At 31.3% G+C, this 16815-nt stretch overlaps 3 protein-coding genes across 4 annotated transcripts in view; 2 read left to right on the forward strand and 1 right to left on the reverse strand.

Moving 5' to 3' along the window:
- Window positions 1-1327: 1327 nt before the first annotated feature.
- On the forward strand, window positions 1328-4338 carry LOC125816637 (F-box protein At2g16365-like). The gene is made up of 3 exons (XM_049496257.1): window positions 1328-2561; window positions 2777-2802; window positions 3319-4338. Exons 1-3 carry the CDS (start codon window positions 1376-1378, stop codon window positions 4066-4068), a joined length of 1962 nt encoding a protein of 653 aa, XP_049352214.1. The 5' UTR covers window positions 1328-1375; the 3' UTR covers window positions 4069-4338.
- A 1056-nt stretch (window positions 4339-5394) lies between these two features.
- LOC125816648 (glucose-1-phosphate adenylyltransferase large subunit 1) lies at window positions 5395-9509 on the reverse strand. The gene is made up of 14 exons (XM_049496270.1): window positions 9248-9509; window positions 8816-8938; window positions 8438-8608; window positions 8137-8229; window positions 7896-7979; window positions 7750-7805; window positions 7468-7561; window positions 7095-7280; window positions 6904-6984; window positions 6724-6810; window positions 6546-6650; window positions 6304-6410; window positions 6140-6200; window positions 5395-5856 (listed from the first exon to the last, which is right to left on the reverse strand). The coding sequence occupies exons 1-14, from the start codon at window positions 9479-9481 to the stop codon at window positions 5755-5757; spliced, it is 1584 nt and encodes a 527-aa protein (XP_049352227.1). The 5' UTR covers window positions 9482-9509; the 3' UTR covers window positions 5395-5754.
- A 2060-nt stretch (window positions 9510-11569) lies between these two features.
- LOC125816710 (protein CASPARIAN STRIP INTEGRITY FACTOR 1) overlaps window positions 11570-16815 on the forward strand; it is a 123789-nt gene continuing 118543 nt past the window's right edge. For both annotated transcript variants that reach the window (XM_049496333.1, XM_049496334.1), the window contains exon 1: window positions 11570-11576. The gene's annotated coding sequence lies outside the window, so the exon portion shown is untranslated. The remainder of the gene's footprint in view (window positions 11577-16815) is intronic.

The following is a 16815-nucleotide window of genomic DNA, read 5'->3' on the forward strand; positions in this document are numbered from 1 at the left end:
CTTGATTTGTTAAAATAGACAAATAAAAAAAAAAGAAAAAGGGTTAAAAAAAATACATTTCTAGTTTAATTTATCAGTTAAGTTTCTCATCTGTCATTATTAAACTTATAACAAATATATGCCTGAATTGGATGTTTTGATCTATTGAAATTACCTAATTTCAACTAATTTTTACCCGATTTCTTTTTTAATCCAAATTTTACTAGACTAAAATACATTCATATAAAATATAACCCATCTATTTAATCTTCTTCACCTCCTGTGTGTTGATTTAAATGCCGAGTAAAGTAAATTATATGCTTTGAAATAAAGAATTTATTAAAATAAAAGTAAAATTACTTGTTTTATTTATTTTTACTTGTTAGATTTGAATTTGTTAAAAATAAATATATCATCATTTTTGTTGTTGAATATATTAAAAATGGCAAAACTAAAAATGAAAGGAGAAAAAGTGCAGATCAATGGAGCCCAATGGGTTCACAGCTCATAAGTCGGCTTTTGTCTTCATTTTTTATTTGGCTGTGCTTGTGTGAGTATTAGTTATTTTTTTCTCTGGTGTTTGCTTCTTCCATCTCTTCCTTCACTACTTTCTGCTCTTCTCTTCTCTTCTTTTTTACATAGTAACAGATTACCCTCTTCAAATTCTGGTGAGTTCCTTTTTCAGTTGCTAATATATTACTGTCAAAGATTTGATCTCTTTTTTATGGAATAGACTTGAATCTTGGTTTAATACTTGATTTTGTAGCATTCTTGAATTTTCTGTTATTTGTATTTTGGAACAGTTTTACTTGACTTTGTAGCAATTTTGACTTTGGGTATACATGTCTGAGACTTAAATCTTGGTTAATACTTTATTTTATAGCTTTTCTGTTGTTGTATTTTGGAACAACTTTAGCAATTCTTGTGATTTTTAGTATATTTTATTTTTTTGGGGTGTGAACCTAGATGTAATGGTCAAAATTGTGGATCTTAAGAAGGTGTGTGACTTGTTAAGTAAATAGTTGGTGAGATTTGATGTCTCAATTTTTCTTTTGATGATTGTCTTTCAAATTGGGATTTTGAGTTCCTTACTAGCATCCATGATCCAACTAACAACAGTGGAAGGAAAATATTGTGTGATTATTGTTGAAGATGTAAGTAAAATCATACTCTCTCTGAATATCTAAAAGCTTGAGATGGTCGACTTGAACTCACGCGGTATGGGACAACAGGACCTATATATGTCAAGTTTTTAGATGAGATGATCACATAGTTCAACAATTATAATTTGATTTATTGCTGTTTAATTTTCTTTCCCAGGTAAAGGAGACATCCTTTTGATGAACAACTGAAGGAAAACTCTAGTTACATTAGCAAGATCTAAGGCCAAGATATCATGTCTGATCATGTTAAACAATCACATTCAGATTGTGATGGTAGAACCGGGAAGTCTACACATTCAGTTCAATCTGTTTGGATGGCACATTGGACTAGAACAAGCTACAATTCTATGGCAGAAACACAAAATCATGCTCTTGGAAACAAGGAAAATGACCAAGATTCTAAGCCTCTCCAGTCAATTGTTAAAATGGAGACAATGTCCTCTAAATCCGTCAAAAGATTAAGAGAATCTGAAACTCAAACGTTTGAAGTCATTAACAAGACAAGTTCAAGAACCATTGCAAAAGAAACTCTAGGCAATTGGTCCCTACCAATGCACAATCCTTGTGAAAATGTCAAAACTCCCTTCCAGGATCCTTTGGATTGTGGCAAGACTCATCCATATGACATTGGTCGCGGCACTGTTGCATCGAGGCCTTTCATAGATAATCCAAGTCACTTAGCATCTCATCTTGTGCCATACCGAGATCCTGGCCATTACATAACTAAAGAATCGGAAAAGACACAGAAAGCTTTCATAAGTAGATCATTCCTAGCTGCAAAAGAAGAAGTGCCTAGACTGGGAATGTTGGAGCATGAACATGGGAGATCGGTCACTCCAGAATTAAGGCAGAATGACTCATTCTTGCTAGATGCACCCTCCACAAGCAGAAAACTTCTTCCAAAATTTGGTGGAGAAGAGTTCCAGAAAAACCCAGGTTGTTCCTTTGTCAGGTTGTTAAAAAATGAACCTAGTCCTTCCCATGAAACTGAATCAAAAGAGTTACAAAAGCTACCACATCCTTTGCTTGATGTAGAGACAATGAGAACAAGCAATACCATGGACTCTGTAGTGGAAATGGCTGGATATCGTCCCTGTGTTTCTCAGACAACCCATAGTATGTTAACCACAAAAGGAGCAGATGCTGGTCTGTTTGAAGGAAATAATGTAATCGGTAATTCAAGGATGTGGAGTAAAATTAATGGGAAAGCATCATTAAGTAATCGTGATAGCCCATCTAAATCTTTTGGTCATTATAAGGGAGGAATGCAGCTTCAAATTCAAAATTGCCTCACAGGCAGTGAAAGAAAAGAAAATATAGAAGACAGAAAGCCTTCTGAATTTGTGTTAAAGAATGAATCTTCAGCTGAAACTGATACCATGGACATGGATGTGTTTCAGGAGAAGAACCAGCTTTGTGGTATGTGCTATCCTCCGCTAGTGGTTTAAATAGAGTTTATTTTGTTCATTGTCTTGCTAAGTAGTAACTGATCAATGAATCAAGTGATCTTTCTAAGGCTTAGTCAGAGATTTTTAACTTAAAAGAAAAGAAAAAGAGGTTTAATTTGAGATGTAGTGTTTGAGTGTACGTAATTTTACTCGTTTAATGAATCTATCTTTCCTCTAATTTTGCAGGTACAAGTTCTTCTATTGCAAAGAAGGTAATCTTGAGATTTATTTAGTTCTTCATAACTTCCTATCTTCTAGCCAGGTTTTCAAGAGGGTATTTGGTTTATCTTGAATTTTGTATCGTTAACTGCTTTCATATTTATCTTCCTACCTGCTAGTTTCCAAGTCTGATGTGAGAAATCAAGTAATAATGAGTTGGTCAGATACTCCTGTTCATTGTATGATAAGGTTAAAACCAAATGGGAAAATGTTACTGATCGTGTTGTCAACCAAGTTTGAAAGTGAGCAAATGTTCTGCAATCACACTAGTAACTGGAACTCCATTCAATTTGTTAGGAGAAAACAAGATTGAGTTGAAATCTCCCCAAATCATCCAAGGCTTAGTGATGGCTAGTGATTGTAGTTGAATTCATAAATGCTTCATGTGCTCCACTGTATTGTAACCATAGATTAATTATAGTCATCAAATAGTTCATAATATTCACATTTCCATTGTATTGCATGTAATCTAGAATCTTGATTAATTTTGACCATAAGATATCTTGCAGGTGAACAAAATGGACAAAACTTCACCCCGTCGACTTGCACTTGAAGGCTCCAGGAAAGAAGCTGGACACAAACAGTTCAAGTTGGATATAAACTTAGAGCTGCCTGCTCCAACTGATAATATGGAGGCAAGTTCTTCCAGAACTGAAAGTTTCGACTTGGGATCAATACTGGCCCGTGCTGAACAACCCAGTTCATCAAGAACTGATTTCTGTCCTGAAGGGCTTCTTGGACATGACCCAGCTAGTAGATGGGTTAAGCGCCTCAAAGTGAGTGCTTCCGGTTCTTTGGCTTTTGGTACTAAAAGCTCCAGTTTAGTAGGAGAAACGTCTCATGAGAAATCACAAAAGTTCCTCAGCCAAATTCCTAAAGGAACCATAGCTAACTCTGAATTAGCATCATCTAGTAAACGTCATGGTAAAGAATTGATGGTTCACGACAACACTGCAAACTTAGCAATGAACTCTAGTCCTGCTTCTATGAGTGTTATCAAGAAAGATCTAGAAGCTTTGACTTCTCATTCTTGGATTCAAAGGCTGCTTCATGGTAGGACTACCAATGCACCAAAGAGGCCCCAACCGGTGGTGGTTTGTGAGCCTCAAACCTCAAAGTTGGAGCTTGATGATTTCCAGAAGAAGCAACTTCCAAGCCTTGGTGCCATGGCCCTCATGGGTAAGGCAATGAATGGTTTTCAGCCATGTGAATTTCATAAAAAAGGCCCTTTAGTTGTTTGGAACACTAAGAATTTCTGAAAAATCAATCAGCAAGAGTTATTAGGCTTCATATCATGGAACAGTATCCGGTGACTTGGTACATTTTGGAGCTTGATTTAAATAGTTGGCGCTAGTAAGTATTTTTATCTTATTTTTTATTTGGATTCTGTATTTGCCTAGATGGTGGTACTTTGTATTTAAACATAACGATGCACAGATACCTTGTTTCTCAAATAAGCTACTCGTCTGGCTTCCTTCATCTGCGTGTATGCAACTATTTACAACACTAATTACATGCCAAAGAGGTTCTGAGTAAAACTGTTATCGTGATTGATTATGTGCAGTCTTGATTGTTGTGGCTGAAACCGAGTTCATGGGACAGTTAAACAATGCCAACTTTACTTTCTGGAGAACACCGGTGACTGACAATTTTAGACATGCTCCTCTATTCAAGCTCGGACAACATAATACTTTTGAGAAGTTATTTTTCTTCTAATTGATTATGACTTTTCCTATGTTTCCTTTTTTTCACCTGGTTTTGCAATGATGTAAACCCAATTTGAAATTTGGTTGTTCAAGATTGTACCTGCCACTTTTTCTTGAAAACAATCAACTTGGTCTATTTCTATATTCAGTAACTTGTGTTTTCCAACATGGAGAGCATATGGTGCAAGAATCTTTGCTAGCAGCAAGTGCAAGTAAGACTCAAACAGTTGTAAACTTTGCCACTGGATTGAAAGTTTCATCGTAATCCAAACCATATTCTTGAGTAAATCTCCGAGCTACCAAACGAGCTTTATGCCTCTCCACCAACCCATCTATGCGACGTTTTATTTTATATACCCATCTACATGATATAGGTTTCACATCTTTTGGCTTCAGACACAAGATCTTATTTGTTAAAACCAACATCATAGATTCTTAAATGTGTTTTTCACACAGACCAGGGGATAAGGAAAACATTATTGGTAAATGATTCGCATTTTGCAAAATCAAAAGTAAATATTGATCACATTAAACTGGTCAACCATATGCGAAGTTAAAGAAAAAATGGACAAGGGTTTTCGTACCTTGAATATATTGAGTACCTGCTTCCTCCCACCGACACATCTACCATGTAACTATGCAGGCCAAGGTATATTATGCCACCATTACTACTAAATTTTCGCTTAAAATCTAAAGATTACATGGTTTCCATTACTTAAAAGTGCATAGAAGAAATAGTTTCACATTTTGTTCTTTGAATAACTATACAGTAGAACACCCATTTAACTGCCCAAAAAAATTCTACTGACTTTTTTTTTTTTCTTTTCTGCTATTCAATGTAAAAGTAGCGAACTTTAAATAGACAATAGGCACAAATGGTCCTAAAAATAGATATCAATAGAGAAAAGATGCACAATAAGAGATGCATAGAGATTTATTTTTTTAGAAGTAGAGTTTTTTACAATACGAAAAGCGTAAGTTGAGCAATAAATAAACCATTGTGTTGTTCAAAATGCTATTTTACATAATGTGACTCTTAGAACATGAACTAGGCGAAGTGCAACTTCAGTTTTATTTTAGACACGTGTCTCGATTATACTTGCTGTTTTCACATGAGCATAGAAAGCTTCCTTCGGGGAGTCAATTGCTGAACGTGCTAGGTTTTTGTGGGATCACCCTTGACCTTCTTCAAGTTGAGATTTGGATTTCCAGTAGTTCAACAAGAGGTGCTTCCCTAGTTCATATGACTGTTCCATCTCTAATTGTGGCTTTCTCTGATATAATGATTATCCCTGATCGTATGTAGAATCCTTCCGCTGGTCGGTCTGCCTCTTGAACACCCTAAAGTTTCAAAGAAAAGAGAGTTAATTCTAATAATCAATTATGTCTCAAAAATATATAAGTGCTCTATAGCTTGCAACAGTTTTCTTTTTCACGTGGATCTTGTCAATAGAGTCCCTATAGTTTTCGTTTCTCGCGAGCAAGAAGCACACACCAACAATGTGTGTTGCGTGCTCTATTGTGTTTTGAACTTGACTGTGTGAACAATAGTTGTTAGGAAGCTAACCTCCGCTCTATAATATTCTACTATAGTTGAAAAATAAGACACACTAAAGAAGCTTACATGTTTATTTATGATTGAAACATTCTTTCCTATCTTTGCGTTCTTGTCAATGATACATTTCCTGTACGAGTGAAACCATAATCATCAAATTAAAGAATTCTGAAATACATTTGTCAAAAAAGGATTTTCGTGTCATTTTCATGAAATATTCAATGTCCATTTACCTTATTTTTGTATTTTCCCCAATTCCAATCGGTACTTTCCCCTCTGCTAACAGGGAGGCAATCTCAGATTCTGTTTGGTACAAGTCTGCTCCCATCATGAAAGTATCCTGTGGTTGTAAAACGTTTACAACAAAATGTACTAGAAACAATAAACTAGTAGTGCATTTTTCACAAACTAAAGAAAATAAAATAAATGTGTTTGTTTGTTCAGGATAAATTAAAAATTAGGGCTACAAGCAAACCTTCAGTTCAACACCACAATCTAAGCGCGATCTTTCACCCACTATGGAGTGTTCCACAGAACAATCTCGCAAGAAACATCCATGAGAGATTATGGCATCCTTAAGCTGAAAAGCAGAGAATACAAAACCTATTAGAACCCCAGTTAATGCAAAACACTTGCACAATTTACCCACTTACCTTGCAATTGTCTATCTTGGTTGGTGGAAGGAACCTAGGAGATGTGTAAAAAGGTGTTTTTGGATCGTAAAATTGGAACTCTGGAAACTGCAATGGAAATTAATCAGTTGGATTATGCACTGAAGTCAAAATTAGTTCATTGCATATGGTGACAAGTATAAAGATTAATTTGCAACATGCCTCTTGTGTGAGTGCCAAGCTAGCATTATAAAAAGATTTAATTGTTCCAATGTCCTCCCAATAGTCTTTGAAAATGTATGCCTGAGAAGATAGCATAAATTTGTTAAAACTACAGCTAATTTTTTTAGTTGAGTAACTAATGTACTTAATTCATAAAAATAATTTCAATTGAAAGATCCAAGATCCTTTACTTGGACATTGTAATCGTCAATAGCTGCTGGTATAATTTCAGAGCCAAAATCATTAGAAGTGGGATAGCTCCATTTCAAGAGCTTCAACAATACATCTGTCTTGAATACATAAACTCCCATTGAAGCAATATAGGGGGATTTCTTCGCATCTTGTGGAGATAATCCAACAAGAGTAGTATCTACTTGCTGCAGCACAAGAAATAAATGAGTTGAATTCTAAAGGAGCACTAGTCTGAATGTTGTTGTATATAGTAAAAGGTTGCGACAGAATTTGTAACAGAATTTGGAGATTACATCGGCTCAATAATCTTGGCAAATTTGTTTAGAAAGAAATCAGCACATATACTAAAAGAAAGAGTTCAACTAAACCTACCATTGCTTTAAGATCAAAACCTTTTGGTTTTTCAGCAAACTGGACAACTCTGCCTCTGCTGTCAATCTTGACCAGCCCAAAATCTGATGCTCGGCTGATAAGTAAAGCTTAAATCTCAGCTTAACATAATCACAATAAGGTATAAAGAAATGTGGTGATGTTTTTACTTCGAAGTAATGCATATGAATATTAAAGGAGAAGCACTCTTTCTCCATATTGTTTCTGATCTCACTCAATTCACTTAACCATTACTAGTTGTTTCTTATTGGAATTTAAACAAACCTGTCCTCAGCTGGTGCACATGAAAGAGTAATATCAGCATTCCTGTCAATATGGTTCTGTTTGAAGATCGGAGGCAGTCAGAAACTTTGTTGTTTAAAAAAAAAAAAGGCAAACAAAAAGTGCATACGTAGTTAAAGTGGACATACCTGCACCAACTCCATATAATCCATCCTATAAAGATGATCCCCCGATAATACAACGATATTTTCAATATTCTTGTTCTTAGCGTCCTGCAAGAATTGGTTGCCTTGTAAACACAAAAGTACTATATGTCTGTACATAATAACTGATTCAGGAAAAAATAATGAAACATTTTTCAGAAATTATATCAGGTGGACAGAAGAGAGCAGTGGTGGATTAGTGTCCTAAAGAGTTGTAGAAACAAACCTCAAAAACCCATATAAATTTTCTAACAGCATCTGCTGTTCCTTGAAACCATTTTTTTCCTGCTTCCCCAGGTGTCTGAGTTGCAGCTAGTACCTGTTTAATGACGGAATTCCTTTCAGTCGGTAAAACTAAGCAAGAAAGCAGAAAAACAATGAAAAAAATCATCCGAAATTGTTACAGATTTTGTGTGAACAAATCACTTGGAGGACCAACAAATTTACTCATATTAATTAGCTCAGCTGTGATATCTAGCAAGACTAATCCAGTTTCCTTCAAGAATTTCAAAAGTGTAGTCTCAAACCTCGACAAATCCATCTCCAAAGCTCACACCATTGCCAAAATATGTTCGAGCAATGTGACGATTCAGGGGAGCAGAATTGTACTGTGTCAGCACAAAAATCTTGTTAATAGCACTGTTGATACAGTTGCTCATTGGGATGTCTATTAGCCTGTAGCATCCTCCAACCGGAACCTGGTGCCATGTTGCACAAAACATCAGAATCTTAAGAAATTGACCACAGAGTGGACATCAACTTGCAATCTTGTACACATATTCTATCTATTTCTAATCTATCTGTTTAAGGTAGAAATCAACAAATGGACCAGAGTTTTAACTGGACATTAGACATCTAAAACAAAAAATTGAGACAACGTTCATGAGCAAAGATAAATCTCTTACAGCAGGGGTTGCAGTTCTACTTGTAAGTGGGAATAACTTGGTCCCTTCTCCTCCTCCTAGTATGACTGCAGCCACATCCTTTGGATTTGCCCGGCGTCTCTCAAGACGTGGCATATCTACGAACTAAATAGGTCCAACAAACAATCACAATCACAGACTGATGGAGATAAATATTGTAGGCTCAACTGAACACAATATCTTCAACATGAAACAAATATATAGCAAAAGACTAGTACTAGAACTTCAACAAAATTAACCTCACAACCCATAATCTTATAAGTGTAGTGAGTTCAATGCTAAAAATCTTAAATATTGGATTCGCTTCCATTCACAATATAGTTCATATCAGCTTGTTTCCACCCTATCTACAACACTACTATGGCATTATTTGAAGCAGACATGTCCTAATAAAGAGAAAGAATTGATTAGTACCAGAGTCTGTCTGTCATTTTCAGTAGTGATCACAGAGTAAGCAACCCCAGGTTTGATCTTGTTCTCCTTCTTCTCAAGTTTCAAACTTTTCGACAGCTGATTAATCCTGAGATTGCTGTTCAAACTCCCTCTGATCTTCTCCCCGAAAAACTCCTTCTCTCCATTGTTAAAGCCACCAGTGTTCACTCTCCCCAAATGGACCGTCGATTTCATAGGCACACAACAAGTATCCATTTCTGCAGCCAATCAACAAATCAGCAATCCCATAAGATTAAGATTTATCAATGGATCTAAATCAAATAGATTTACTCAAATTTCAACAAAGTATATGTAATCTTTAAGCAACCAAGAAAAGTATAAAATACATAAAGAAAATATCACTAATTAAAAAAAATGGTCGGTAAACCCAAAACCCAAGCTAGCTATATGCTCAGTCTCATAGCATTACCACAAAAACATGAATCTTTACGCACATGAACCCATGATCTCTACGTAAAATTAGGTATTTCACACATATATTTTCTAAAATTGATAAAATATTATGGACTGACACCCATATTACAAGAAAGGTAAGTGGTAAACCCATATCGTAAAAATTGACCTGTGGACTTCCACAATATAGAGCATTAAAAGAAAAAGAAAAAAAACAAGATTTTGAACCTGGAAAGTAATGATGTTGGATCTTGAAAACAAGAATGTCAAATAAGTAACCAAAATCACTGAAAGAAAAATGGAAATTGCTAGTGGTGCAGAATCAAGAATCTTGAAAAGTAATTCAGAAAAAGTTTTAAGGAGATCTAGAATTGAAAGTGAATCACAAGAAGTTGTGTTGTTGAGTGGACATACAAAGGGGAGTGTGATCAGCTTTATTGGCTTGTGAACTCTCACGAGAAACCTTGCTAATCTTTCTATTTATACTCATTTCCATATCCCTATTTACAAAATATTATTTAACTTATACACCCCATAACTTTTCTATTATCAACTAGATAATGTTGCCCGTGCTATGCACGTGCCCAATAATATAAATGGTATATTTTGGGGCTAATAATCGAGTTTTTGAAGCAATTGTTTGCGTGGATAAATGAATAAGTTTTTTATCACAAACCTGTACTTTCTTTGACGCTATTTAAGGCATAATAAGACTACTCACATACAACATTTTTGAAATATTTTATGTTGTCAATTATCATGATTTATAGTATTTTTACGATAGATTCACTTCAAGAATCAGTGAAATTTTTTGTATTTTTTTTCAAAACATATTTTATGTCAATTATTATGATTTATAGTATTTTTACGCATTTTTTAAATATAAAAAAATAAAAAATAAGACAAATAAATTAAAATGGACCCAATATATGTTATTTTTGTTGTCTCAATTTATGTGACACAAATGAAATATGGAGAGTCATCCAAATTTTCATATTTTTTTTTAAATGTTTGAAGTTATTAATTATTGTGATTTATAATATTTTTATGTAACTTTGAAATAATGTACATTACTGGTCACTTTGTCCTAATTTATGTGATATGGATAAAATTACAAAATTAACCCTTTTAAAATGTCTTTCAGATATTTTAAGTTGTTAATTATTATTATTTATAATACTTTTTTGGTAATATTAAAATGATATGTGTTATTTTTTCTATCCCAATATATGTGAACCTGATAGAATTCTAAGAGTCAACCTATTTTATTATATAGCTTTTAAATATTTTAAAGTTTTCTAAGTCATTTGTAAATGATATATGTTGCTTCCTTGATTGACACTTTTTCATTTGTGAGATATATATAAATATATATACATACATATTCTATATTATTTTAAAAGGGAGTTTATGCCCAAGTTTTACTATATAATAAATATAATATATAATATTCAAGATTGAAAAAAGTCTCAATCTTGAATATAATATAGTAGAATTGGACCTAAACTCCCTTTTATAATATAGTAGATGTATACAATATTTTATTTTCTCGGAATATATTAACAACTCTTTAAATTTATTTAGTCCCTCAAATTATAATCACTATTGAGCTTTTAAATACATGATAAATCTTCATATTACTCCCTTTGTCCACTTTTACTTGATAATCATGTTTTACTTTGATAAAATATTCTTTACGAAGCTTTTTTTATCGTTCAAAATTTAATTAAGATAAATATTTGATAAAATCTTCATATTACTCTTTTTGTTCACTTTTACTTGATAATCATTTTTTTCATATTTTACTTTGATAAAATTCTCATGAGACTTTTTTTATCGTTCAAAATTTAAAATGAATGTTTGATACGATTGGCCCATCAATTCAATTAATATAAAATAGGATGGAGAATATAAGGGGGACCTTTCTCTCCTAAAGCTACTCATTAGGGAATACCAACGCTTTATTTCCTTGTTTTGTTGCACTCATTCACTCCAAAATTCCATGCCCTAAAGTAAAGGGCAGGAGAGAGGGCAAAAGAAGGAAAGTTGCTTGCCGAGGGAGTAGTAAGAAATCCTTTTTGTCATTATAAAAGTGATAAAACTTAGTCATTATTAAATAAATCACTGAAAATTAGACTGGAAAAGTCGTGCAACAGTTATTTTTCCAAGATTAATTGACAGACGTCATAGTAGGTAGGGTCCACCAAGATCTGGACAATAGAGACCCATTACAGGCCAAACACCTGTCTTTTCATTGCTAATATTGAGTTATATGAACCATGTGATTTGCAAGAAAATAGTAAAATATGCACACTATATACAATTTCACACTCATGAATGTCATTTTATATACTATAGTGTTATATTAATCTTTGTCCGTTAAATATTTGGTAGGGTCCAAATTATGTCAGACATTATTTACTTGGAGATTAGCTGACAATTCCAGACCAAAATCTTCAAATATAATTTATGATGATAATCAGGGGTGGCGGAACAAATTTTATGGCAAATTTCGTGGCTTAAGACAAAATTATATTAAGATGCCTTTAAATTTATTTTATAAAATTTATATACTAACAAGAAAATCTATTTTCTACACAATAGATTAATCATTTAAGACAAAAAATATCAAATTTCACAAAAAAAAAAAAAAAAAAAAGAAAGAAAGGAAGAAGAAGAAGAGTACAAAAAATAAGAGTGATGGATTATCGATGTTAAGCTTCAAAACTCAAATTGTAATTTTAATTTGGCTATCATCACAAATAAGAAAAAGAAAAGAACATACATAACTTAATAGTTGAAGTTTTGAGCATGTATACTAACAAAAATATCCAAATTTCTGATCAATTTAAATGATATAATTCTTTTTAAATGATATAATTCATTTCATTAAGTAGCACGTGAATATCTAAAACAAATTATAAAATTTTCATATAATATATTAAATTAAAACGAAAAGAAAACTTATGCATGAATATCTTTGTGTTCACGTAGTTTAAGAAAAGATTGAAAAAAATTCATTATGTTATCAATATATATAACTTAGTTCCTATATAAAAAGGATAAAATTTAAAATTAGAAGTTTAAACAAATATATCAAATAATGAGTGAAAATATTATGAGAATTTATGAACTTATTGATAAAAATTACTCTCAAACAAATAATAATAAAAAATATACAATAACAATTTTATTTATATAAATTATATTAATATATAATAAAATTAATAATAATAATTTAAATAAATTTGGGTCGTTCAAATTTCCCAAGCCTTAGAGCCGCCTCTGAATTGATAATGTTATATACTTTATTAGTGTATGCCACTTAGTATTTTGGCATTGATGTCGATCGTTTCCCAATTTGACATTTTTACCATGGAGACAGTTCGTATGATTCATATAAAGTGATATAAATTAAGTTGAAGGTACTTAAATTGACTCAAACACTATCATTTTATTGGGTATTTGTTGAATTAATTAGCTAAAGACCTTGAAAAATAAATAAAGATGGAATTAATTAGGAGTGGATTGTGAAGGAGACAGTGAGACAATGCATGTTAGAGATTAGTTAGATAATTGAAGATTTAATGTAAAAATGTGTTTGTCTTCTTTCACAACTTGGAAGATTCCACCCATCTTTCCATATTTATATGTATGTCATTTACTCACTTCTGCTATTCATATAATCTAAAGACTAAATAGATTATTTTGCTAAAGATAATTTTACTGCATTGATTTATATATATAAAAAAGTTTTCTGATCAAGTTCTCCAAATGAAGTAACACTATTTAAGCGGGTGATTATTATTCAACAAATAATTACATTATTTATACTGTTTTTTCACTCCCTGTTTATTATGTGGTATTGTTTCTTTTTTTTTTATTTACCGAACATAAAATTATATTGTTATATATGAAAAATATTTAAATAATATATAATTTTAGAAACATAGATTCAAAACTCAAGTTTATATAATTAATATAGTAATATTTAGTTTGTAATGTAGACTTCTAGGTACTTAAAAATAATATCTGCTCCTATAAACATTACTAAAAGTTTACCATTTTTCTATAGAAAAATACTCTGCCTATTTTTTATTGTTCATTTTTTTTTCAATTGATAGTATAATATTTCTTGTAATATTTTGTAAGACACAATAAATATAAATAAATTATTATACATTATATAACACTACAAATGTTTAGTTCTTAGATTTGTTTTTATTGATTATAGTTTTGAAGGTTTCAAAACTATTCTAGAAGTATTAAAAATAAAATTAAAACTAGAGTATGTGAATTAGACAAACTGAAGTTGAATTAGACAAATCAATAAGTAGAAAGTAATTGTAAATTTACTATTTAAAAAAAATAGTAAAATTTTGAAAAATAAGTACATAATAATTGATAAAAATAATTGACAATAAGAAAAAATTTCAAGGATAAAATGTGATTATCAATTATGTTATACAATAAGTTCAAAATGTAATTAGGGAGAAGTTAAATATGATTACATATTTTTTTTTAAAGGTAGAAAGTATGCATTTTTTATCTGGTCTTTGTCTAACTAGATAAGTATTAACTCGAGGCTCACTAGACTTGACTCCGTAGATGGGCGGGTCTATATATGTGTGCTTGTTTATTTTACAGTTTATTTCAAAATAATAATAATAAATACATAATTATTTATATTTCTGGTTATACTACTTTCGCTGAGTTGTTTTTAGTACATCAATAATACTGTCTACTTATAAGAAAGTTTATATTATTTTGTGTGATGTACTAACGACAACAATTCCATATAGTATAACGAATTGTATAACAATTCCAATATTATTATTTAAAATCAATTATTTTTTTCCTTTATGCAAAATATCTTTGACATATATTTAATTTATGATATCTTGGCTAGTCCTCCGGAAAAAGAATGGGACCCAAAATTGCAGAAGAATGAAACAACGGTTCCTTATCATACGCTGCCAAATTCTCTATTATTAGTAGTAGTATTATTATTATTATCCCCTGTGCAAAGAGAGAAGCGTCAACGGCTCACAATGAATTGTGCTAAATTCTTCCTCCGTTTTAATTTATTTATTTCGTTTTAACGACATCAAATCTAAAAAATCAAGATTCTTATAGATTTTTTTAATTTAAAATTAAAAATACGTAATACAAAATTTTCATTTAATTTTATAATTTTAAATATGTGAAAGTTAATTAAAAAATAAAAATAAACATTCTTTTTTAAACGGATTAAACATAATTGAAAGCCTATGAACGGTTGATATAAAAGAAGCTCGTGGTGAGTCCCTATCATTGGACAATTTGTTACTGGGCCCAACCCAGATGTCAGCCCATTTTATTGTTCATCCATCGTTCTATAATTCATTTTCTTCTGAATCTGTGACTTAAATTATGGTTTCAAAAAGAGGTAAATGTTAATTAATAAAGGTGTAAGACAAATTGTGTTACCACTGAATTGTACCTGGACTATGGTTTTAAAAGAGCGCAAGATTAAAGTAAGAATTCTGATTAGTAATTTTTTTAAAATGACTCATGTTTTTAGTATTTTTAGAACTTCATGGCATTATTAGTTTCCTAAATAATGTTTTCTTGGAAAATAAATAATTTCATATTTACTTTTTAATGTTTGGTGAGTAAGCAAGAGAACATTAATTATTCCAACACGTTTTGGAGGTGGGTATAGATGGGAAAGTAAGGGTTTGGGGATGGGTTAGGGAGTTGGCTGGGTGGAGAGGAGACAGTAAACTTGAAACGTCACTTATGCAACTTATCATTTTCCTCATTTTTAAGGAGCTTGGCTTCATAGAAAAAATATTTTCCTCCTCCATACAAACACAACCTGATCAATTTAGCGAAATCACATATGTGAAATTTAGAATAGATAATATGTACACAACTTTATCCCTACTTTGTAAAAATAATATATAAGAGTGTTTCATATATTATATGATTTCATAATTTTGTTCTGATACGAAATTAATAACGAAAGGGATTACAGAAAATGGCATAGTGATAAGTGATAATAAATGTGTTACAGCATCATGATTTTTGCTCCACTAAAATAGGTGCAGGGGTCCAAGAATTCGACTCCTATCAATTGTTGTATCCAACTGAATTTAGAAATAAAAAGAACAAAAATATTTACATGATCACGTTTCAAATATTAATCCTTTCAAAAAATTGAATTTGTTTTAAAATATTTGATTACAATATATATATATATATATATATATAATAGAAGTAGGTAATATTCATAACCAAATGGAGATACAATAATACAACTTTTTATTCAGAAATTGTTAAGTATTTGTTTTTGTCCCTCCAACCAAATGACTTGTATTACAAAACATTTTTGGGAAAATTTTCAAAATAACAATATTTTATCTTTTAGTGGGACTCCTTAGCAACAGTTTCATTATTTATTAAAAATGTCATTATTTTAGTTTGTTAATAGATTAGTTATGTATTTATTTTATTTTGATTAATTTGAAAGAATACAAAAATGAATAACAGAAAAGAGAAAATCATGGAACGAAAAAATTCAAAAAAGGTAAAAAAGGTTTTAAATACAAATCAGTTACCTTTTGAAAAAATTATAAATCTCCTTCTTTCTATCGAGACTTTTTTTTCTTTCTTCTTAAGAACATCAATTATTTTTAAAAATAATTTAGTTTGTCTTCCAAATCATTCATCTTATAGCTTTCAAAGATTCCTCAAGTTGAATACGGCATAATTTTGGAAACGAAAATTTTCAAAATTGAGGACTATAAATTTGTCGCATCCAGTGAACAATTGAAAAACAATCAGGTATTTTTTTCAATTTTTTTCTTGTTTGGATGAAATATTCGCTTATGTCGAGTATAATTGTTATTTTTTTTTCCTGATTAAATCAGTGAAATCTTTCTATGTATTGGGATTTATAGCATTTTACGAATGTTTTGTAATACAGGGATACAAGCATAACAATTCTGGACAGCGTACAACTAAGGAGTAAAAAACATCAACTAATTAGAGGTTGTATACAGATTTTTGTTGACTTGAAGTGATTGCTGGATACATTTAAGTATTCGATACAATTAAGTTATATTCAAACTAAAATGTATTTATATTCCAGT

The sequence above is a fragment of the Solanum verrucosum genome, unplaced genomic scaffold (genome assembly GCF_900185275.1).
Source record: "Solanum verrucosum unplaced genomic scaffold, falcon-dt-bn FXZP01000261.1, whole genome shotgun sequence".
NCBI classification, from domain to species: Eukaryota; Viridiplantae; Streptophyta; class Magnoliopsida; order Solanales; family Solanaceae; genus Solanum; species Solanum verrucosum.

Bases quoted from the DNA above. Each gene is read 5' to 3' on its own strand.
- LOC125816648 (XM_049496270.1), bottom strand. From the start codon at position 9,481: ATGGATACTTGTTGTGTGCCTATGAAATCGACGGTCCATTTGGGGAGA. The intron at 8,230-8,437 runs GTTTGAGACTAC...GTCATTAAACAG, and splicing joins TTGGAGATGGATTTGTCGAG to GTACTAGCTGCAACTCAGAC. The intron at 7,562-7,749 runs GTTTGTTTAAAT...TTTACTTATCAG, and splicing joins TGTGCACCAGCTGAGGACAG to CCGAGCATCAGATTTTGGGC.
- LOC125816637 (XM_049496257.1), top strand. From the start codon at position 1,376: ATGTCTGATCATGTTAAACAATCACATTCAGATTGTGATGGTAGAACC. The intron at 2,562-2,776 runs GTATGTGCTATC...CTAATTTTGCAG, and splicing joins GGAGAAGAACCAGCTTTGTG to GTACAAGTTCTTCTATTGCA. The intron at 2,803-3,318 runs GTAATCTTGAGA...GATATCTTGCAG, and splicing joins GTTCTTCTATTGCAAAGAAG to GTGAACAAAATGGACAAAAC.